The sequence below is a fragment of the Psammomys obesus genome, unplaced genomic scaffold (genome assembly GCF_907164565.1).
Source record: "Psammomys obesus unplaced genomic scaffold, mPsaObe1.curated_primary_1811, whole genome shotgun sequence".
In the NCBI taxonomy this organism is placed as follows: Eukaryota; Metazoa; Chordata; class Mammalia; order Rodentia; family Muridae; genus Psammomys; species Psammomys obesus.
In genome coordinates this window covers 10,517,472-10,540,106 of record NW_026586383.1, presented here as the reverse complement: position 1 = coordinate 10,540,106, position 22,635 = coordinate 10,517,472, and the positions used below count along the sequence as shown (strand labels likewise).

The window sequence follows — 22,635 nt, the reverse complement described above, 5'->3', positions numbered from 1 at the left end:
GACGGGGAGGACAGCAGAGGGGCAGAGTCTTATCCACCACGCTCTCCCCGCCTGTGTGTGTACTAGCAGAAGGCCAGGCCCCTGGAGATCAGCTCCCATCACCTCTGCCTGCATCTCAAGGAGCTGGGGGTTTCTGAGGACTCTGTCCCTTACCCAGCGCCTACAGAGCAGCCCTGATTGTCGCTAGCACTTAGGCCACAAGTGACCACTTTCTTCCTGTCCTTCCCAACCAGCTAGAGACCCCGGAAGTGAAGGCTTTGCAGGACAGGCTGGCAGCCACCAACCTGAAGATGACTGACCTACGCAACCAGATCCAGTCTGCCAAGCAGGAGCTCCGTATGGCCCAGAAGGTCCAGAGCCGGGGCGTGGGGCGTGTTGTGTGGCCAGGGTTGGTCCCAGGAAATCCCGATGGTGCACTGGCTTCTTTTCCAAAGCAGGGGTGCTTGGCCCTGCTTGCACTGCGGAATGGGGTGGCTGGTGTCCTGGGAGGGCTGTCCACTACCCTGGAGTCTGCCTGTGGACTGGGGAGATTGGCTCTGCCCAGCAAGAAGAGGCCTGAGAGCCTTCTCTGCACCTCACCCCACACCCTGCCCTGTGCCCTGGTAGACCCCAGGCTTCCGCTCAGTATGCTGCCTTGCGAGTGACTCAAAAGGCTGTCGGGCCCACCTGCTGCCCTCTGTGACCTGCAGTGTAGTCAGTGGACAGGGGATGTGCATACTGGGAGATCCTGTCAAAGGAAAATGCTCAGCCGGTGCTGGCCCCAAGGCCAGCTGGTTCAGCCTTTGTTGGTGTGAACATTGGAATCTGGCACGTGTCTTCCCTGCTACAACCACTCAGACTGGCCAAGACTTACAAAACAGTGTCTGTTATGGAAACAAGGGCCAGAGAGTTGTCTTGCCAGACTGGGGATTAATTTGGTGACATACAAAGGGTGTTAGTCTCACCTCAGAGCCTTGAGATAAGGCGAGCTCCATGCAGCCATGGGGTCAGGTCTTCTAGAAGCACAGGAGCCTCATGTGACTCTTCTGTGCTTTCAAGAGACACTGGGCAGAAGCTGTCACAGAGGCCAACCCCGGCCTCTTGAGCCACCCAGAATTTGTGAGAACAGGTGAGTATGGCAGGGAGGCGCTGCTTAGCTCTGGCAATTGTGGCTGAAGGTATCAGGAGCAAGGAGCCCTCGGACAGGGCAGGGGTGGTGGCATCACTAGCGCCCCAGGCAGAGCACACAGGGCCTTTTGCCAGCTGAGCTCTGAGGTGGAGGGATGGCATCAGCTTGCCCACCGCACTCTGCCTCAGTGTTGCACAGTGAGTGGTAGGAACCGCCTGGGTGGCCTTTCTCCTGTCCACCCTGAGCACCTTGCTTTATTTCAGGTTCTGGCCAGTGAAGTTGGAGAAGATGTAAATGTTCAGCAGCTCCTGGCTTCCCCGGGGACCTGGAGGGGAAGGGCTCAACAAATCCTAGTTCTGCAGAGCAAGGTGAGTCCTTCTGGCACTAGATAGAGGCCTAGTGTTCCCCGGAACAGACCCGCAGAGGATCTGGGCTCAGGCCCTTGCTGGGTGGAGGGGCTGATGTTCTCTCCAGCCTGATTTCCCTTTGTTATTGTACACACACACGCACACTTACATAATGCTTCCCACATGCCCAGCCCTGGCCTGTAACCAGCCCCTTAGCCTTGAGTTTCATTTCTTTCTCTGCAGGCATCCCTCCCCCGCCCAGGTCATGCAAATTTGCGTGACTGCTGTAATAGTAAGCTTTTTCCATCTCACACTAGAGGGTGAAGGCCTCTTGAAAGTTCCGTTAACCAATAAAACAGCCTGGCCTCCCTCTTCATCTTCTAAGTATTTCGGCATGCACCAGAGGTGTGCTCCAGCGCTGACTGGCTCCCTCACCACCTGTGGACTAGCACACACATCTCTCTCTGTGCCTCAGTTTCCACACTTATATACTTGGTTAACAGCAGCACCTGCCCCGCGCCCAGTCCTTGGACCATGTCAGCAGGTGTAGGGTAAGTTCCTCGGCACAGTGCCCCTGGACAGAGCCCTGGCAGAGTTAGCCAAGGCTAACCTCCCCACTCCCACCACCCTCATTTTGCCTTCACACTGGCTCCCTCAATCCCTGAAGCGTGCCACCTGCATTCCCAGGCTCAGGTCTGTACCCTCCTGGGTGCCTTTTTAATCACAGGTCCATGGAACCCGTGGGAGAAATCACCCCAAAACTTTGGGGTTCTAGAAACGTGAACTTGATTCTCCTCACCTTTACACACCTGGCCAAGCCCGCCTCAGCAAATCCACCATTATCATTAGGCTGAGTTTATTTTTATGTCCTTATCTACTGCCTTGAGCATGCCTGATCTCATGTGGTTCTGACAGCGGTGGGAGAAACACACACTGGAAAGAGGACTGCCTCTAGCGTGTTGCACAGTGCTGGAAAAGCTGGGCACCCACTTACTGGAGACCCCCCTCATCCTGTAAAACACCGACTCCAAGTGTAGCAAGACCTCAGCGTGAGACATAAACCCCAACATGCTCTAGGGAAGACAGAGCACAGGCCTCTGGGTAGGACCCAGCCACTGGGAACCGTGACAGGAGCTGGCAGGGTCACATCAAACTAAAAGGGTCAGCAAATGAACAGCCAGCAAAGTGAAAAGGTGACCTATGAGTGGGCTGGCTTTGCCGGTTGTTGCTCAGACATACACATCTACATGTGCAGATGTATATATTGTTATACATATATGTGCTACATATGTATATATTATATGTTACATTCTGAGCATATCTATGCTATATTTCACATATATATATTCTGAATATAAAAGTAACTCAAAAAACCTTAACAAAAGAACAAGTAACTCAAATTCTTAAATATGACATTATTTCCACACACACATCTGAGGAGAAGACGCGGAAATGGTTAACAAGTGTGTGTGCGTGTGTGCAGAGGCCAGAGCAGACCTGTGCGGCAGGCGTCTCCTCCACTGTAGGAGGCAGGGGTTGGAAACCCAGAGCTCCGGCACGCGGCCGGCCAGCCTGACGCAGGCCTCCCTCCCTCCCTGTCTCGAGCGCTGGGATTACAGGCACACACCAAGCTTGAACTGCCATCTACGTGGGCACTGAGTGCCAGGCTTCAGGCTTGCACTTGATCACTGAGCCACCCCCCAGCCCCATATGTATGTATATGTACGAGTACATATATGTTCACACACGTACAGTGCTTAAATAATCGACATTCTTAGACACTAGTCAAAACTGCATTAAGATTCCGTCTTGCAGTCACTGGCGTCGTGGGGGAGTGCCTGCTGGAACCTGACGGTGTGGCCACCGTGGAGGTCAGTGTGAAGGGTCTCCAGGAAGCTCAAGATGGAGCTGCCATGTGACCCAGCTCTGCCGCTCCTGGCTGTACACTCAGGCGCCTCAGCCCACAGAAGGTCCCAGGACAGCTGACTGCTGTGGTCTCAGTTGGGTGCCCGTCAGAACAGAAAGAGCAGACTCATTTGGCCCATGAGGGGAGAGAGAGGTGCTGTGTATGAACAGTGCCATTTTAGCCATAAATAAACAAAATTATCACATCTTCAGGAGAATGAATATAGCTGGATATCATTATGTCAAACAAGCCACACTCAAAGACACATATTCATGTTTTCTCTCATAGAGGACTTTTTTACTGACCTGAAAGAGACAGTGAGGGGAAGAAAACCAGGGGTGGGGAAATGCATGGGTAAGGATCAAACAAGGACGTGTCACACAGAACCCGCTGTTTTGTACAGTTACTATGAGTTAATATTTGTAATAAAAAGAAACACTTGCTTTAAGAAAAAAAATCACCTGTGGCTTTTGTTAAACTAGCTTCCCTTCATTGTGGTCTGGGTGTACACTGGGGCACGCAGGCTCAGGAGGATTGGCTGCTGAGTTCTCACACAGCACTGTTCCAGTGCTTCAGGCAGCCCCGTTCTCCAATGGCAGGCCTGACAGTCAGGACGAGAGGCCTGGGCGCAGGCACAAGGGGCTTCCTCGCTGGGCCAGAATCTCTTCTAAACTAAGCCCTGCACGCTTGCCTGTGTGCCCAGGATCTTCCCAGCCTGGCTGTCTGTGCCACCCTGGAGGGCTCCATCTTCAGGCTGGCAGGCCCTCCTGTGGCACGTAGGTGGCCGGGCCGTGGCTGCACACTGGTGGGACAGCCGGTTTTACTGCCCTCAGGTCCGAGAGCTTGAGAAGCAGCTGGAACAGCGCCAGACCAGGATGACAGGCTCGCCAGGTTCTGAGCTGTCTGTCAGTTTAGACCCAAGAAAGCTGACGGCACAAGAGAAAAACCTGCTGAGGATCCGCAGCCTGGAGAGGGAGAAGCAGGAAGGCTGGGAGGTGAGGCAGGCGGAGCACAGAGGGGAGGGAGGTTGACTGAACCACAGGGTGGGGCGGCCCTTCCAGACCACAGACTTTGGGCAGCTCTGAATGGGCCCCACCTCTTGTCAGCTTGAGCTGCCTGGGTCCATCCAGTGAGTGCTAGGTAGTCCAACCGTGGCAGTTTGAATTGAAGACATGTAAAACTTCCCGTAAAGGAAGTAGGTGGGTGTCTTGGTCATTGTCCCTGTTGCACTAAGATGCCTGACCACAGCACCTTAAGGAAAGAGATGGGCCAGCTTGGGGAACTTATCCTGTCAGGGTGGGGAGGGATGGTGACAGGAGTGGGATCCAGAGAGAGATGAATGCTGCTGTGTGTCTGGCTTCCTTTGTTCGGGTTTACTCAGTCTGGTACCCCACCAGCGGGACCTGTACCCACATTCAGGGAGGATCTTTTCTCCTCTGGAAACACTCTCAGGCGTGCCCAGAATGTGTCTTTACGTTCCAAATCCAGACACCTTGACAGTGATGGTGAGCCCTCACACTGGCTCACACCCCCAGCGGTGGAACAGGGTGGGGCCTGAAGGAAGCCCCACCAGGCTCTGAACAGATGGGCCGATACTTGAGGCTGGGCCTCGCTGTGACTGCCAGTGGGAGCTCTCTGTGGGCCTGACGGAGTCCCCCATGCCCTTCCATCTGCCAAGCCTGGGCCAGGGGTGCCAGGAGCTCCACCACAGCCCCTGCCAGCCTTCGGCTCCCTGTACACCAGGATAACCTGTGAAGAGGCCTGGTCCCCTGACTTTGGACAAGAAACGAGGGTTTGGGGAGAGGAGGTGGGCAAGGTGGGAGGAGCAGAGCTGACCGTCCCTCTGGGACATGACCGAGGCAGAAAACTAGCAGTGGCAGGCTGGATAGGTGGGAGGCTGGGGTGACCCTGGGGCCCCGGGCTGATGGGCAGGAAAGGGAGATGCGGGAAGAATTACAAAGGACTTTCAGCCTGTGTGTGATGAGGAGGAGTTGAGGTTAGGATGGAGGTTAGGGCTGCTGATATGGCCTGCTCCCGGCCCACTGAGCTCCCTGTGAGAAGATGTTTAGAAAACACTGCCCGAATCCCAGTGGCCAGGGGAGCGGACAGGTCCTCCTCTGTCAGGTAGTCACAAGAGCCTGGGAAGGGACAGCTGAGCACTGGTCCCTGCCTGCCCAGAGCTGGGTACACCTGTCATGTGCTACCATCTCTGTGATCTTGACCTGTGACACCTTTCTAGCAATAACACACCTTCTGCATCGAGAAGACGCCGCTCAGTGTCCGGCTCACCCCAGGGACTCTAACCCCAGGGACTCTATCCCTGCTGTGATCGGCCCCTCTGGGAGCCCCAGCACACGCAGGACCCTTGCTCTTCTCAGCAGCTCCTGCCACTGTCAGCTGTCAGCTCTGTCCCCTCTCCCACTTCTCAGTAGGCAGCAATCTGCCCCTGCTCCGCTGTCCCTCCTGAGGAACAAATGTTCTGTCCTACTCTCTGCTTTACCTAAGCACCTGCCACAGTCCCAGACACGTGGCAGCCCACAGGGAACAGGAAGGACTAGGAGCTGGAAGTATGTGCAGCATCGGAGCCTCCCTCTGCTTGCTGCAGAGGGCCAGGTGCAGGCTGCAGGGGAGCCGCCTCCCACAGCAGAGACAAGCGCTGCTGCCTGGCGTCCCTTACTGGGCGGGTTTAGGTGGGGGTCAGTTGTCGGCCCCAACAGCGGGTTTCTATTAGAGACCATAACAGAACACAAGGAAAGTGGACGTGGGCCAGTAGGTCAAGAAACTAGTTTGATGGACTGCGGCTAATTCTAATTATTTGCTGTGTGTGTGTGTGTGTGTAGATCACACAGATCAAGCTCAGAATTTTTTCTGCTGAGCCATCTTGCTAGTCCTGATGTTCATTTTATAAAGCTGCCCCTCAGAGCTGTCTACCATGTGCCTGACAGGGAAGGGGGAGCCAGGCCTGCCTGAGGTCAGGCCCTTGCTTCATCACTTGCTTCTGTGCCCTTCAACAACTGCTCCCCGACCCTAAGTCCCCCAGTGCTTGGGATCCAAGTCACCTTGAGCTATGGGCGTAGGCTGGCCTCAGCTCTCCTGTTCTAATTCCAGAAACTGACCAGTGAGCGGGACACCCTCCGGACAGAGCTGGAGGAACTGAAGAAGAAGTTGGATGGTACGAGGTCTCGCAACAGGGTGCTGTCGAACGAGGTTAAGACCCTCAGGAGCCAGATGGTGACACTGGTGGAGAAGGGCCAGCATGATGACGAGCTCATCGACGCCCTCATGGTATGCTGGGTGGTGATTGACGCCCTCATGGTAGACAGGATGGTGACGGATGCCATCATGTTATGCAGGGTTGTGAGATCCAAGCCACACCTTGAGCTTCCTACACCCAAGGCCAGAGGACCTGAGGGAGATGGCTGGGACCCTGGGACATTGGCCTTGGGACCCAGAGGAGATGGGATATGGCTGGGACCCTGGGACATTGGCCTTGGGACCCAGAGGAGATGGGACTCGTAATGTGGATGAGATAGGGCAGGCTACAGGGTGAGGCAGCCCCTGTGGGCACCTCACTAATGCTTCAGGTGTTCTCGGCCTCCATTCTCTCCAGAGGTGAAAACAGCTGTCCTCTCCTGCCCCAAGTCATTCTGTCCTTCCTCTTCACCCCAAAACAGGGAGCCTCTGTCCTTAGAGTCTCTTTGGGGACATGTTCAAGGAACTGAGCCTCAACTCAGGAGCTGACAGACTCCTGTGAGGTGTCTGGACCAGGATCAGACCTCTGTACTCACGTGCCTGTCTTCCAGCTGGGCACCCCCCCCCTCAGCTAAACTGCCTTCTGGAACGTAAAGAGCCAGTTCTCCATGATGGCTTTCTTGGCCCCAGGCTCCCAGGAAGGACTCTGAGAGTTGAGCCTTGAGTCACTTGGGGAAGGTATTCCTGGTTCTCAGAGGAGCAGCTCATGTCCCGTGCTAAGATCTTCCTGGAGGAAGAAAAGTCAGACTTCTCCAGGGACTGCCCCGTCCTTCCCTGCCCAAAGTAGCCGGTGCCCACCTCTAACTGCCCCTGGCTTGGCCCCCAGGACCAGCTAAAGCAGCTGCAGGACATTCTGGGCACCATGAGCATGCAGGAGGAATCCAGGCGTGCATCTCAGCACCACCTGGACCAGAAGGTCAACAGTGAGGCCCAGCGGAGCAGCAGCCTCGTGGCCCAGCTCCAGGCCATGGTGGCCGACCGAGAGGCCAAGGTGCGGCAGCTGGAGTGGGAGATCGGGCAGCTCAGCGTGCAGGTGAGCAGGCGCCTCCCCAGCCCGTGCGTGTGCCCACACAGCTCCTTCCTTCACACTCACCTCAGCCCTGCCACACTGCCCCATCCTGGTTCCATGTGGACTGTCTGCTTCCTTCTAACTCTGTCTAACTGTGCACACACGTTTCCTTCCTAACACAAGGCCCTGTCTGTGGCCACACCACCCGAGCACCGTGCCCGTGTCTGAAGCACCCGCCTGGCTGTGTCCTTGTTGAGCTTAGCAGCCGCCCCTGGCTCCTGTCACCCCCAGCTTTGCCAAGGTCAAGAGGACACAGGCTCCCACGGGCTCCCCCTTCCCCACCCGCAGCTGCGGTCCTCGTCTTCATGATCCCGGGCGGCAGCTGTGGCTCCAGCATTATGATCACGCTGCAGTCAGTAGGCCGAGCTTTGCTTAATTAAATGATTTAAATCTTTGACAATGTTATACATGTATGTAAGGTATTCGGGTCATTTTCACCCTCCCACCTCCCCTCCGACTGCCACTCCCACTGACTCCTTCCCCACAGGTTCTACTCCTATTTCCATGTCTTTTTTGTGTGTGTTTGTATGTGAGAGAGAGACTTCCTGAGTTTAATTAGGATTGTGTTAGCATGCCAGGGGGTTAGTGTGTGCTCAGAGCACGGGAAACTCACCAGGAGGAGGCACTACTGAAGACAGTGAATCATACCCCCCAAGCACCCATGGGTGGTCCTCAGAACCCCTGCTCCCCATGCTGGAGGGCTGGCAGACCCCATTCTGTGCAGCCTTGTATGGGTGAGCGCAGCTGCCGTGAGCACAAAGCACTTGCTGTCACGTCTAGGAGACACGGCTCCACAGCTGTCCCCGTTCTCCAGCGTCCCCTGAGCCTTGGAGGGCAACACAGATGTCCGTTCAGGGCTGAGCACCCAGTCTCCTATTCTCAGCACTCTGACCAGCTGTGAGTCCCCGTCACTGTCACCCATGGCTAGCAGAAGCTTCCCTGAGGAAGGCTGAAGCCAGCGAACCTATGGGTGCACACGCTGAGAAGGTGGGCCATACCAGGCCCGCTTGGCGAAACAACAGGAAGTTCCTTGGCGTGGTGAGGCCCCCACCATAGGCGCTGCGTGTGCCCACAGGCTCAGAGGGCAGCCTCAGAGGGCAGCCTGCAGAGCCAGCCTCAGAGGGCAGCCTGCAGAGTCAGCCTCAGAGGGCAGCCTGCAGAGCCAGCCTCAAAGCCAGTCAAAACTGCATTGGCCGCCACTGCAGCTGGCTTGTCTGGCAGGCTGGTCACCACGAGGCAGGACCTTTGCTGACTCTTCTCCCCAGAACCTCCACGCCACCCCCGGCACCGTGAAGGCAGAGCGGACAGCCCAGCTTTGCTCCGAGCCTGTAACCACGGAGTGCTGTCTTCTCCAGCAGGACCTTCCTGTCTGACTGTGCTGACAGCCTGTGCTGTTTGGGGCCCACGAGGCCTGACCATGCTTAAAGGGAAGTGTCATGCACCTGGCACTGCAGTGTCATGGAACGGCCTGTGGGTTCTGGCAGCCATGTTGTCCACTCATGCTGGACACCTCTCTTCATTCTTTATTACTGTATTTTCAATTAGCTTATAAAATAGTATTTCCATGTGATTTTTTCATAGTCCTTGGTTTCAGCTGTCCCCCTTGTCCAGTTCCTGCTCAGACCTTTCCACTCGAGCATTCCCCACTACCACACTCATCCAGATCCGGGGCACAAGTTCCAGCTTGATACCAGCCCTCCTGTCACCTCAGCTCCTCCTCAGGGGGCCCTGACATGCCTTCCTCCTTCCTCTCCCATTCCCTCATCCTGGCCAACTGCCCCTTAGGACGCAAATGTCCCCGAGCTCCTTCAGGAAGCCCTGGGCTTCGCACTGGTCCTCTCTTAGCTGCCAGGTCCCCAAGCTAAGCTCTCTCGCACAGGGTGCCCACGTGTCCCCTGAACTCCCCTCAAAGCAGAGGCTGCAGGCGTAGGTGCCTGCTGTGGGCCCTGCCAAGCTGCAGGAGATGGCGTGTCTGGGGCTGGACCCGGGAGCCTGCTCAGGGCTGCTCACAGCCAGGTGTCCTCAGCTTTCAGGGACTCCTCCTGCAGCTTGTTCCCAGGGGCAGCAGAACCTCGCTGTGCTGTAGGCAGCCCAGGCCCGGGTTTCCTTCTACAGCCCTGGGTCTGGTCACAGCTGCCAGAGCTCCTGCCTCCCCAGGCTCAGGCTGGGCCATGATGGCCTGGGCTGCAGCTGGGGCAGCTCTGAGCATCAGGCAGTTAGGGGAGCACCTCCTTGCAGTCTGCGGCCCTGGGACCTGGGGAGGGGTGCATGGAGCATTGTCACCTCACTCCTGTCCTTGTCCCGGGTACCCCAAGGTTGCCAGCCCCCTGGGCACCCCGATGCAAGTGCACATTCCAGTTTTCCCAGGGTTCCTGGGGACATACCCTAGCAAGCTGTTAGAAGCCACACCCCTGCTGTCCCGGTGGCCCAACCTCCTGCTTGGGGTCTTCTGGTACCCAGGAGAGGGAGGGGCTAAACAAAGGAGGGATCTGGGAAGCCCCTCCGCACAGTCACGGGCCCTCCCTGCATTGGGGATCAGCGGTCAGGACTGTGATCATGGTGGCCTCTCGTCACACCTTGAGCGGGGACAAGGGCCCTCACAGATGCCAGCCCTGACCTCACAGCCCTGGCCTTCGCTGCTCTCCCTCTGGAGCCTCCTGTGAACAGAGGCATTGTGAGATGGCCTTGTTATGCAGCCAGTGTCTTCCCTGCCCAGGCCAGCCTCAGCTCTGAAGAGAAGGAAAGCTGGGAAGCAGCCAAGGCTCCCTCCAGCCACTCCGGCCTCCGCACCAAAGCTCTGACCCCAACCCCACATCTGTTCCCTGCAGTATCTTCACAGTAGAGGAGGGGGTGAGGGGGCCAGCCCCACCCAGGCCAGGTTCCCTGAGGACCGGACGCCGGGAACCGGCTCTCCAGCCTCGGCAGGCGATCACGGTGGCAGGCTCGGGGCGTCCCGGTAAGGGAAACACGGGTTGGAAGGGTTGTGAGGACTGTGTGCTATCCTGGGGAGAGGCCCTGGGTGCAAAGTTGTTCTCTTTTATTTATTTTGAGACAGGATCTCACTGTGTAGTCCTGGCTGGCCTGGAACTCACAGAGATCCTCCTGCCTCTGTCTCCCAAGTGCTGGGATCAGTCCCAGGCCGCCAGCTCTGGCTTCTGTTTCTGACATGGGAACAGAGCACCCCAGGCCTTGAATTTGGGAATAAAGCATCCCAGGCCTTGACTTCGAGATGTAGATGAGAATCGCTGAGAGCTCCCAATCCTCTGCCTCCCGTTACCACGATTACAGAAGTGTGCCACCACCAGTTTACACAGAACTGAAGAGCAACACAAGGGTCTTGTTAGGCAATTAAACCATCCCAACACACACACATACAGGCCATACACACAAACACCTACACACACACACACACACACACACACACACACACACACACACACACGGCACTGTTTGAAGATGGCTGCCCTGCTGTTGCTCTTCTGAGAGCTTCTCCTATTCTGTTGGCTCCATGGCAGAGAGAAGCTGTCCGTCCAGGTTTCATCACACTCAGGCCCTTGCTGCTGGCCCCTCACCAGCCTCCTCACCAGCCTTAGTGTGTGCTGAATCCTATGTGTGTCAGACTCAATGCTGTGGACTGCCTGGGGCTCTGTTTTACCTGGAGCAAGGAAGAGCAGCCAACCCACGGGAAACCGTGGAGCCCACGTGGCTGGCTCCTGCCCACTGTGGGGCCTAGCAGTGCCCGCTCCTTTCCTGCTCATGTCCCCCTCTGCCTTCACACAGCTCCGTGACCAGCTTGGGCCACACACTGGTGGAATCTGCTCTCACGAGGCCATCCCTGCCCAGTCCCCATGGGACCTCACCCAGGTAGGAGGACAGAACCCCTGAGCTCTGGAGTCTTACCACCTTCCCTCGCTCAGGCTCCACAGCCCATTATGGGGACAATGGGGACTGAGGCCAGGCAAAGGCCAGGCATTCTTCCAGGGTTACATAAGGCCAGAGCAGCCAAAGCGGGGCCACCTGACAGAGTAAACAGCATCAGAGCCAGAGCTTGGCCTGGACGGCCAGGCCAGGTCTCTTTGCTGCTATAGGGGAGTCAGCATGGGGTGCCTGGCCTTCCCTGACCCACTGAGAACCTTCTCGGGGGAAGCACCCCCCATGTGCGTCCCCACTAAGTCAGTGATATCCCCTCAGCTCCCTGACCCTGCTTTGTGGACGTAACCGGGCTCAGGGCTTGAATGCACCTTTGTTCTCCTCATAGACAAAGAATGGCCTGTGCTGCCTCTGAGCCCGCCCACTGCCCACTGGAGACTCCTTCCGTCAGCACACCCCTTCACTCATGCAGGTCAGCTCAGGACCCAGGCCAGGCCTCAGGCGGGCCCACCCTCAGGGAGGCTTACCGAGTGGCTCTAAAGCAGGTTGGCTGGCTCTGGGCTGCCGTCTCCCAGGAAGGACCTGTGACGCTCAGCCAGACGTTGAGTAGTACAGGGCCATTGGCCGAGGGTGGCCACTTGACACTGGTGGGGGACCAGCCCCAAAAGCCATGTCCTGGGACCTGGGGCCCCACAGGGCTTGACAGAGGAACCAAGGCCACTGGCAGCCAGTGGGGCCAAGTGACCTAGGGAGCCAGGCACAGTGGCTAGCTTTCCCTCCCCTCTGCCGCTCTATGGGGATGCTCATGTCTTTGAACTTCACATGACCTCTGCCCTTTGCCCTCCACTCTGGCCCAGGTTCTCAGACTCCCCGGAACCGAAGAGCTGGCAGGCAAAAGCTACAGAGATGAAGGCCCTTTGGCAGGCCGCCGAGGTGGAGCGGGACCGCCTCAGCGAGTTCGTCACTGTCCTGCAGAAGCGGTAACGTGGCGCCCAGCCAGCTCCCCTAGGCTGGTTGGGACTGGGCTCTCTCACAACCACAGCCCACCTGCCCTCCAGGGCCAGCAGCCCTGGCTTCTGTCACCATGATAAGACCTGTTCCCAGGGACAGCCCTGCACAGCCGGGCAAATTCAAGGGGTGGTGAAGCCACCCTCCCCAAGCTGCCAGGGAGTCTGTGGGGAAAGACACAGCCTCGCCTGATGCTGGCGGTAGCCAGGAGCAGGAGGCGGCTAGGGAAGGAGCTTTCTGGGAGGTAAGAAGGGGTGCACAGCTGGGGTGCCCTGGAGATCCAGCTGTCTCCAGAGGGTTCCGACAGATTTAGTCATTCAGTGCCCTGCTCAAGTGACCCAATGGCAAGAGCTGCTGGAACCCAGGCCAGCACGTGGGCCAGCCCCGTGAGCTCTGCCCTAAAAAATACAAAGGACACCCACAGGCTCCTGTCTTCACAGGGTGTCAGGTGTCACTCAGGCCTCTTTGGCCACAGATGACAGAAAGCAGTGCTGCCTGAGCTTAGTGGAGGGGAGACCTGGAAAGTGCTGGGAAATGCTGAGTCGCAGAGCAGCGAGGCCCAGCGGTGGCCAGGGGAGACTCTTCTTTTGCCCGTGTTTTCTGAAGGTTTTAGCCCCTCGACCACCCAAGAGAGGGCAGCCAGACTGGAGGTACTTCAGGTGCTCAAAGGATTGGGGGGTACTGAAGAAAAGAGGGTGTTGTGACCAGAGGAGTGGGCATGATCAGCACAGAAGCAGGGGGCACTGGGCGTGCAGACACTCTCCGAAGCCGTGCTCACGCCTGTCAAAAGGCAGTCACGTCCTCCACCAGGGCCCGTTCCCCTAGGCTACAGACACACTGGCTTGAGACACAGTGGTCGGTCCTCAGCCGTGCTCACTGAGGACTGTTCCACATGACGTCAGTGACTGGCTCTCCCAGGGCCCCTGTCCATCACAGTGATCAGGTGACTCAACTGCCACCTTGCCCTTTCCTCCACCTGGGCGGCCTCTCCTGGGTGACACAGGGCTGGGCCATCGGCCAGGACATGTGAAAAGGGAATCCATAATCACACACGCCTCTGTCTGCTGCTTGGAGCCTGCAGCTTCATCCTAACACCCCGTGCCACCCGGGGACTCCCTGACACTGTCCTCAGGCCCATCACTTCCTGGGCGCGCGCGCACATACACTCACACGAATGCACACGCCAGCCTCTGGGGACTTTCCTTGCGGGTAGCCTGAGCTTCCCCTGTGTGGGGTCTCCCCTGTCTCACGTCTGTTATCCTGGGGAAGCTGCTCTGCTCAGCTGTGGTCACCCTCACCCCAGGGTGCACTCGGGCAGGGCCCTGCCTCACACAGGCTGTGCAGACCTGGGAGCGCTGGCCTCAGCAGTGCCCTCTTCTCTTCAGGCCTGGGTCCAGTGTCAAGAGATAAGCTGCCTCTTAGATTTTTATCCATTTTAAAAAGTTTGGTTTTTTTTTTTAATATATATTTAATTGTGTGTGCGTGTGTACACGTGTGCATGCGTGTGTGTGTGTGTGTGTGTGTGTGTGTGTGTGTGTGTGTGTGTGTGTGTGTGTGTGGTGAGAGAGCATGAGCCAGGACAGGCATGTGGAGGGCAGAGGCAGCTTTCAGAACAGGTCTCTCCTTCCACCATATGACTGACGGACATTGTAGGGTCTGGCAGCAAGTGTGTTTACCAGCGGAGCCTTTTCCTCCCTCGCTCGCATTGAGCTGGGCTGTCTCCCACGGCAAGGTAACTAGACGTGACTTCAGAAGAACGCAGTTGGCTTTGCTGTTGTGTTTTGTTGGGGTAACAGCTCAGCTGTAGGTCAGGCTGGCCTTGACCTCATGACCCTTCTTTACCTCACCACCCCTCCCGAGAGCACTGGGTGTTTTCTGTGATTCAGCTTTCCCCGAGAGCTGTGATTGCTCTCCACTCTTCCTCACCCTTGTCCCTCGTGCAGGCTTAGCTGGCTTTTGCTGCTTCCGTCACGACAGACCAGGGCTGTGTTCTCAGTACCAAGCTCCCTCCTCCCAGCTGCTCCCATCCACTGTCACCGCTGGGTCCTGTTCTGCCCATTGGTGTCTTCTGGTGCGCTTCCTCCTGCCTCTCCCAGGTGGAAATGTCAGCTCTCTTTGTTTTTCACTATCTTGTGATGCCTTCTTCCTGAGTGGGAGCTTAGGAGGAATGTGAGGCACAGGGGTCTGCAAAGATGGGAGACCATGAACCCTACCTTAAAAGCGGCTGCTGGTGGTGCTGAATAGCCCAGGCTGGCTCCTACACAGGTGAGGACGACCTCCTGCTCGTCTCCCCAGGAGCGTGTTTTCTTGCTTGCTGACTTACTTAGTTCTCCCAAAATCATTCCACTATTGTTCATAGTGTTTCATTTGTGTGTGTGAGGAGGCCGTCCCTTGTTTGCTTGGGGACAGGGTGTGCTGATATGAACTTGTAGTCCCAAACCTGGGGGCAGACAAGAAACAGATGCCTGAGGCCTGCTACCTAGCTGAGTCCACGTGGTCACCTCCAGGCCAGCGAGGAAGCCTTTCTTGAAAAAGACATGGCTGGTGTCCAAGGATGGACACCAAGGTTGATCTGTGGCCTCTACAGGGGTTAGCACATGGTATCTGTATACATATAACCCCCTTCACACACACACACTGAAACTCTGAAACTGGCATCATGCTCTGCCATTCCCGTGATGACAGTATTGGTTTCTCCACAGTTAAACATAATGCAAGCATTCCTGGAAGAGCAAAGCAAAGCGGAAACGAGAGCCCTTCCTTCCCCACGTGACTCAGGAGCAGAGGGACAGGAACCTGGGATTTGTTTGTTCTGAATGTTTAATTTGTTATAAATATTTAAATGGAGCCCTTCATTATGCATAAGCTCTGCCTGCTTCACCCGATGGCCACGGGTCTCCTCGTCCACATGGATTCTTTTACGGTTGTGGCGCTGATCTCATGACTTCCCTAATTTATTTAGCACCGCTGTGTTTGAGTCACTGCTTTCTAGTTTTCAAGTGCTTTCTTGTGTTAAGGTGCTTATTCTGCCCTCGTTTGACTGAGAAGGAGTGTTGTTTTGTTTTGCTTTGCTGGTGTTTGTTCTGAGCCAGGGCCTCCCTCCGAAGCCCTGGCTGGCCCCAGAGTCATGGGGCCATCCTCCTGCCTCCTGATTGCCGTGGTTAGAGCTGTGGGTGAACGCATGGCCCTGTACTTGGTCCTGACCCAGCCTCTAGGAACTTTGAGAATGGTGACTAGTGAGGACACTTACCTGCGCTCTTCATCCTCTGTGGAAAGCACGTTTCGCGTCATCACAGCCTAACCTCGGGTTCTTACGCTGCCAGGCAGCCTCCTGAGGCCTGAGGGTGGTTGTCCCAGCAGTAGCCACCCAGCAGGTTTATCTCATTGTGGTTCGGCTGTCCCGGTGATGACAGGTCCCCAACCTTCCGTGCAGATGCTGACGATAATTCCCATGTCTTCTTTGAGGCACAGGACTCTCTGCCTGCTCTTTAATGGGGTTGTCTTAAGTCCCCTTGTTAAGCTGCAGATGTTCCTCTCTTTCTCGGGAATTCTTGTGCTGTTTGAAGACATCAAGTCTGTGGTGACTTAACGGGGAGTCCTAAGAAACTAACCGATCAGACTTGGGAGATGGCTCAGTAGTAAAGGCTCAGGGCTGTGCCTTTACACACACACACACACACACACACACACACACACACACACGCATGGTCACTCAATGACCCACACACCGAAGGAGCTCTGGTCACCCCTTACTGCAGGGAGTTTTCCTGACAGCTTCTCCTGGAGGCTTTATCTCCCTCCTGGTTTCTGAACTGTCCTTGCCTGGCTTTTTGTTTGTTTGGTTTTTGTTTTTCAAGACAGGGTTTCTCTGTGTAGCCTTGGCTGTCCTGGCCTAGCTTAGTAAACCAGGCTGGCCTCGAACTCACAAAGCTCTGCCTGCCTCTGCCTCCTGCTGCTGGGATCATAGGCCTGCGCCCCCGTGTGTTTGGAGGACCCTCTGCCCCTGCTCACCCGTCATTCAGTGTTCACTCATGGCTGCCTCCTTGGAATGCCTTTGCTCCTGATTCTGGAGTCGTTCCTTCATTTTTCTTTGTGACACAGACTTTTGCTTCCCTCAGGACTGTTGTGTCTAGCGGGAAGGGCAGCTGCATGGTTCTTGCTGACGCTGCTGGGGCACTCCTGCTTTTCTCCAGTCAGGAGGGCAGGTGCGCATGCTCATCTCCAGCGTGCCCACATGCCTGTCCTAAAGCCTCGCACATTCCCCCAGTGAATCTGCCAGTCCTGGGCACAGTGCGGGCCCTCCCCTGGGCCCTCTCTGCAGTGTAGGTCCCAGCTATGGGCACTCCCCACGGAAGGTCCTCCTGTTACCCAGCCCTGCCCCTTCCTTACACGCCTCACTTCCTTCATGGCGTCTTCCCGTCTTCCCGTTCGTAGCACATGATGCTGTGTGACAGGGAAGTCCAGTGAAGGCCATTCTAGTAGGAAGCATGTGAGTCCTCATGGGCAGGATTTTAGGGAGGCTGAGTTGGGGGCGTGGGCCGTCAGCCCAGGCACCGTGGCCACTTCATCCACCTGCATGGCTGCAGCCGCCTTCCTCCCACGGGCCATCCGGTGACACCTCCCAGGGCAAGTCCTTGCTCTTGCTGCAGACCTCTACGAGCACAGATGGAGCCTGAGCCATCTTGCCACCATGGCAAGCGATGGCAAGCGGTGGCCAGAAGGAGCTGTACGCCACTTTCCGTTCTCCCCTCCCCCGCCACCCTGCTGTCCAGGGCCGGGTTCCAGCTTTGCAGATACGCACAGGCAGGCCGCAGATGTGTTGCCTAGGGACCGAATTCTTGTCCCTGTGCTGTCTGTACTCCCATGTCACTGTCCTGTCCGCTGACCCTGTGGCCTGCCGAGCAGCCATGTTGGTGTTGATGGTTACGGCGGGACTGCCTTGGGAACAGACAGAGCCGGTGCAGGTCTACGGCAGGCAGCACAGCCACCCCAGGAGCCTCCCAAAGCCCGCCTTCTCCGTGTGCCCAGGAGCCAGCTGCTCCTGCTAACCCTCACTCCCTGCACTAGCTATGTGTGGGCACCGGGCACCGCACCACACCGGGCGGCTCGACCGTGCTGGGGCGTGAGCTCAGCCCCACCTTCCATGCGTGTCCTTGTAGTCTTCTTTGGAAGCTGAGGTTCCAGGAAGCACACGCCTCATGGCTGCTGGCTGCGGTGTCCCTTCGCCCATACAGAAAGGTCCTTCCTAGCGGTCTGCTGTGGGCTTTAGGCTGCAGCTCCGATCTGTTCCTGTACCTTTTGTTTGGGTTGGATCAGAGATTCCTTCTGAGTTTTTAGTGCCACAGAGATCCAGAGTGCTTTCTGGAGCCACAGCAAGGCCCGTGGGACGGAACCAACTTCCACATGAAATAATTGCAGCAGGCCCTTCAAGGGCCTTGAGCTTGCAGCAGCCATAGAGGAAGCAGTGTAAGAAGCACATGACATTAAGTCCAGGGAAGCAGACATAAGTGCGGTTATCGCCCTGGTCTGGAGCGTCATACAGTTGCCTGAGAGGCAGGCTGTGGCATCTCTCTCTGAACACTCTGTAGTGCGTCATTGGCCCCAAATCCAGGTTATCCTGGGAAATCTCTTCTGCCCATTGGAGGAAAGATGGCTTTCTACCTGGGGCCATTTAGAAAACTGTGGGGACTGACTCAGGTCAGAGGGATTCAAAGCCAGCTTGGAGGACGGAGAGGCAGCGCACCCTTTGTAGCCGCGGGAGGCAGGGAGGACAGGCGCGCTTGGTGCAGCCGTGCTCTGAGTGGTCTTGGAGAACCCCCGCCCCCGCCCCCGGGGACTGCAGGTAGGAACCCAGGCCCTTGGATCTCAACCCGTGGTGCATGGAGCCTGCTGGCTTCAGGCTTAGAGAGGCACGAGACACTGACCTCGTGTTGTCCCGAGCAGCCTTGTGCTGGTTTCGCGCGCTGATTTCTGCTGGTTTTGTGATGGCTGTGTTACAGCAGCAGTAGGAAGCAGATACTCCACCTCCAGGCAGCAGGGCTGAGACGGGGAAAGGGGAGTGAGCGAGACAGGGGGCAGTAAAACGAACTTATCATCAGCATGCTAGGAAGCCAAGACCTGTGCCCAAGCCTCCACGCTCGTGGGCATCTGCAGGGGCAGCAGAGAGGTCTGCCACAGCAGCAGGACAGCCGGAGAGGTGGCCGCTGTGAGGACAGGGCTGGGGGCACAGCGGCAGCATCCTGCCAGCTTTGCCCCAGAGGCCTTGGAGAGAACTACATTCGTTTAACACGCCTGTTCTGGTGTTAGTGCCATGAACATCAAGACAAGGGCGGGAGCCGCCACCTCCGCAGTGTGCCCCCTGTGTGGCCAGGGTGTGACACCGTGTCTCGTGGCCAGGGTGGAGGAGAGCAGCGGCAAGCTGCTGGAAGCCGAGAGGAGGCTGCAGGAGGAGCGCCAGCGGGCTGTCGTGCTGGAGCAGCACCTGGAGAAGATGCGGCTGGAGCCGGCCAGGACCTCGCAGTCCCAGAAGGCTGCTAGGAGCAAGCCAGGTAGGAGCCTGGGAGGTGACGTGGCCTGAGGAGCAGGCGGGCGCCTGTGCGTGCCATCAGCCAGTATGGGGTGCTCCCTGCTGTGTGTGTGAAGGGGCCCATTACCCACCCTGCCTCCTAGAGACGCGGGCCTCAGTGGGTGCCGTCTAGGAATGAAATGGCAGTGCCCCTGCTGTGTGCCCTCTGCCACTACCCCGTGTGCCAGCTGCCAGAGCCTTGACTTGACCCATGATGGAGACTAGTCAGGCCCTGGGTGAAACTGGTCTCCAGCGGGATTGGCTGGGCCTGCACGGCGGGAGAAGATTGTAGGCAGGACTCAGGTGGGCTTTCCATGGCTGGAGCCCTGAGGTCCTTTCTTGGGCATCACTCTCCTTCTGGCATCTGGTCCAAGGTGCCTGAAGGGCCCATGTGGCCTCTGCAGCTCCCTGGCCCATTGGGAGCAGAGCTCTCCTGCTCTCCATCTGCGCCTGGACAGCTCATGACACAGTCTGACACAGTCAGATTGCGAAGGCAGCTGCCCGGGCAGAGGAGAGGGGAAGGCAGGAGGCAGGAGGCTGGGGGACAGTGGGGTGAAGCAGAAGTCATAGGGGTTCTCAGTCAGTGATCTCGCAGCCCAGGCTCTGAGGACAAATGTGAATCCGTCCGTCCTTGCCGTGCCAGGGCTGACACTGCCATCTTGTCTGACAGGTGAGGCATCTGCCTCAGAGAGGCCCATGGTTTACCGAGGCCACACAGCAGGGGTGAAGGCCAATTCTGCTAAGGCTGCAGTTTCCCGAGGCCCTTTTTAGCTCAAAATATTTTGATGCCATGACATCATCACCCAAGGTCACAATGGCTTTGTCGTCTTTCACTGAGCACTCTGTGGCCTCTGAGCCTAGTCACCCAGAGCTTCCTAGTATGAAGGCTGAAGAGCAGCCAGTAGGGGGACCAGGGGGTGGGGCTCACAAACAGTAGCACCCTGCTGGGCTCAGCTCTCAGGCCAGGCCTAAGGTCCCACTGTCCTCTCCCAGTACAAGCAAGTGACAGAGATGAGGAGGAGCGGAGGTGGGTGGCCACGGATCACTGCCCGGAAGCAGGCAGGGCCAGGGCCCGGCAGAGGGCAGAGGGCAGAGGGCAGAGGGCAGAGGGCAGAGCCAGAGGTGGGGAGGCAGTCAGGGAAGGCTTCCAGGCAGAGGCAGCCCCACCCTGCGCCCTGTAGGAGGGGAGAAGGGAGCATTTGCAGAGTTCTGACCTAGCTACAGAAGGTGGCTGCCTCCCTCCCAGGACCACCTGCTGCCAGCACCAAGCACAACTCAGCCGGGAGCACCAAAAAGGATTCGTCCTGCACTCAGCAATCTGATCTGCCCATGGAATCCCAGATCGTGGAGCTGACTGCCAGGTGCGTCCTTCCCAGCCTTCCCAAAATGGTAGAGGTGCCCGAATGGAGGCTCCCTGGCCAGAGGGTGGTGCCGCTCTTCCTTGCACGCAGGACCTCTGCTTGCCCAGAAGCCCTTCGTGCTAGGACCGGCCTGGAGGCGTCCACAGTGCCCTGATGACCCCAGGGTTCCAAGAGAACCTGTATCAGTGCTGGGCTGTGCTCCTAAGTTCTCAAAAGAGGAAGCGAGGATGTGCCCCAGTCAGTAGAGGCAGCCACAGCACATGCAGGGCCCTGGTTCTGCCGCCAGTGCTGTGTATAGAGGCAAGGGGCCCACAGCTGGCGCCTGCACTCCAGCAGTCGGGGAGGCAGAATGAGCTCAAGTTCAGCCCTGGCCTCTTACTGAGCTCCAGTCCAGCCTTGGAGACACATAAGCCTGTCTCCAAAAGTAGAAAGAGAAAACAAGACAAAAATGGGGGTGCAGCGGAATCTGGGAGCTTCTGGGTCAATACTGTGGGTGGTGTGTGTGTCCCAGGGCCCAGAGAAGAAGGGGCAGATGGGAGGGAGTCCTCTGCCCATACCACAGCCTCGTCTTCAGGCCCCAGGCCCAGGGACACCTGCTGGCCTGTGTGCTCAGCCCCCTTCTCCCTCTGGTCCAGGCTGGCCATCCAGATGGAAGAGAATGGGATACTGAGAGACGCCCTGGGCAGCGCCCTGCGAGGGAAGGAGGAAGACTTCCGCATGTACCACCAGACCCTGGGCCAGGTGAAGGGGGTCTTCCTGAAGGCGCTACGGCAGCAAAAGGCCGACAAGCAGTAGACATGCTGCCGGCTCACCTGGAGCACAGAGCCCTGAAGGATGGCTCATCGGTGCAGGCAGCACCCACACGGGGGAGCTCAGACCTGCAGAGCAGGCAAGCTGAGCATGCCCGGGCAGGAGCCCCGGCGGTGCGCTTCCTCGAGCAGGCACTCCTGCCCTCTCCAGGGCCCTGCCGTGCCACGGGCTCTCCACACACAGAGCAGCCTCTTGGTGCTTCCTGATGGGGGCATTGACCATTATCCCCCATAACCCCTCACTTGGGCCCTACCACCAGCTTGGCCATCCATCTGCTGCGCCCAGCCTCTCTCTGGACTTACGGCAAAGGGCAGAGCCTTGGACTTGGAATAACAAGTCTGCTTTCAGTCACTTCAGTTCTGTTGAATGTGTGCCTGTGGGGGAGCCTGATCTGTGGTCGGTAGTTAGGAGTGAGCCCAGGCCTCCAAATAGATGCTGAGCCAATAGGCCACTCTGGTGGTCCTGAATGCAAAGCCAGGGTCCCCAGCTGGGGGGGGGGTGCCGGTGCCCTGGCATGCCCCAAGGCTGCACAACTCCACCCATATCTGCTTGCAGAGCTGTGGGTGCTGGGGTCCAGGCGGTCCAGGCAGGGCTGGGCATAGGGTGGGCAGGTGAGGCGGTGTCTGGCCGCGTGAGCTGTGTCTTCCTTGCTGTGGTGAGCTGGGGGTACAGCAGAAGCGGCCTACGGTACCCCCTCTCTGTGACTGTGACCATCTGTTTATTTCATCCCCCCTACTTCCGTGTCTTCATCTGTGAGACGAGGAGCTCTAGAAACCTTGTCCAGAGGGCCACTCAGAGCAAGGCACTTGGGTAGTGCCTTTGCGAGAGGACAAGTGTCCAGAGATGCTTTATGCCAGTAAAACAATGGGAGAGGAAGAAGGCCTGTACCCCAGTGAGTCCCAAGTGTATACTGTGGGGAGCTGGCATCTTACAGAGGCCTGTCTGCACAGGCAGTCAGACCTATGCCCGCTCCTGCAGGGGCTGGACTTACAGGCCAGCAGTAGAGTCTGTAAAACCTCCAGGCAACCTGAAATCCTTGCACGGGGCTCTGCACCAGGGCCTGCCCCGCCTTTGCTGGCTGAAGCAGACCAGTGTGCCTCGGCACTCACTGAGCTAGTGTTCAGTGTGTGCAGAGCAGCGACGGGCACACAGTAAGGGCTCACTAAATGCTCGCTCTGTGCCGTCTCCCCGTTCAGTCAGCACTTGCTGAGCAGCGTTCCCGAGGGGAGGCTCAGGTGCCAATGGCCTGCCACACACTCAGACACAAGCATTCACTGCCCTGCTAGGCCTGGGACGGGCCTGAGCTGAAAGTGACCAGTCAGAGGCACATGGGAAAGAG

The 22,635-nt window shown here is 57.4% G+C and overlaps 1 protein-coding gene across 3 annotated transcripts in view; it reads left to right on the top strand.

Annotated features, from left to right (window-relative positions):
- Ccdc13 (coiled-coil domain containing 13) overlaps window positions 1–21,644 on the top strand; it is a 34,231-nt gene extending 12,587 nt beyond the window's left edge. For 2 of the 3 annotated variants that reach the window (XM_055601721.1, XM_055601723.1), the window contains 12 exons: window positions 234–350; window positions 1,372–1,476; window positions 4,195–4,356; window positions 6,470–6,646; window positions 7,440–7,646; window positions 10,511–10,638; window positions 11,463–11,546; window positions 11,941–12,024; window positions 12,410–12,532; window positions 18,957–19,108; window positions 20,372–20,486; window positions 21,122–21,644. In XM_055601721.1, the coding sequence (XP_055457696.1) occupies window positions 234–350; window positions 1,372–1,476; window positions 4,195–4,356; window positions 6,470–6,646; window positions 7,440–7,646; window positions 10,511–10,638; window positions 11,463–11,546; window positions 11,941–12,024; window positions 12,410–12,532; window positions 18,957–19,108; window positions 20,372–20,486; window positions 21,122–21,281 (1,614 nt within the window). In that variant the 3' untranslated portion in view covers window positions 21,282–21,644. The remainder of the gene's footprint in view (window positions 1–233; window positions 351–1,371; window positions 1,477–4,194; window positions 4,357–6,469; window positions 6,647–7,439; window positions 7,647–10,510; window positions 10,639–11,462; window positions 11,547–11,940; window positions 12,025–12,409; window positions 12,533–18,956; window positions 19,109–20,371; window positions 20,487–21,121) is intronic. The other variant, XM_055601722.1, reaches the window with a different exon arrangement.
- Window positions 21,645–22,635: the final 991 nt, after the last annotated feature.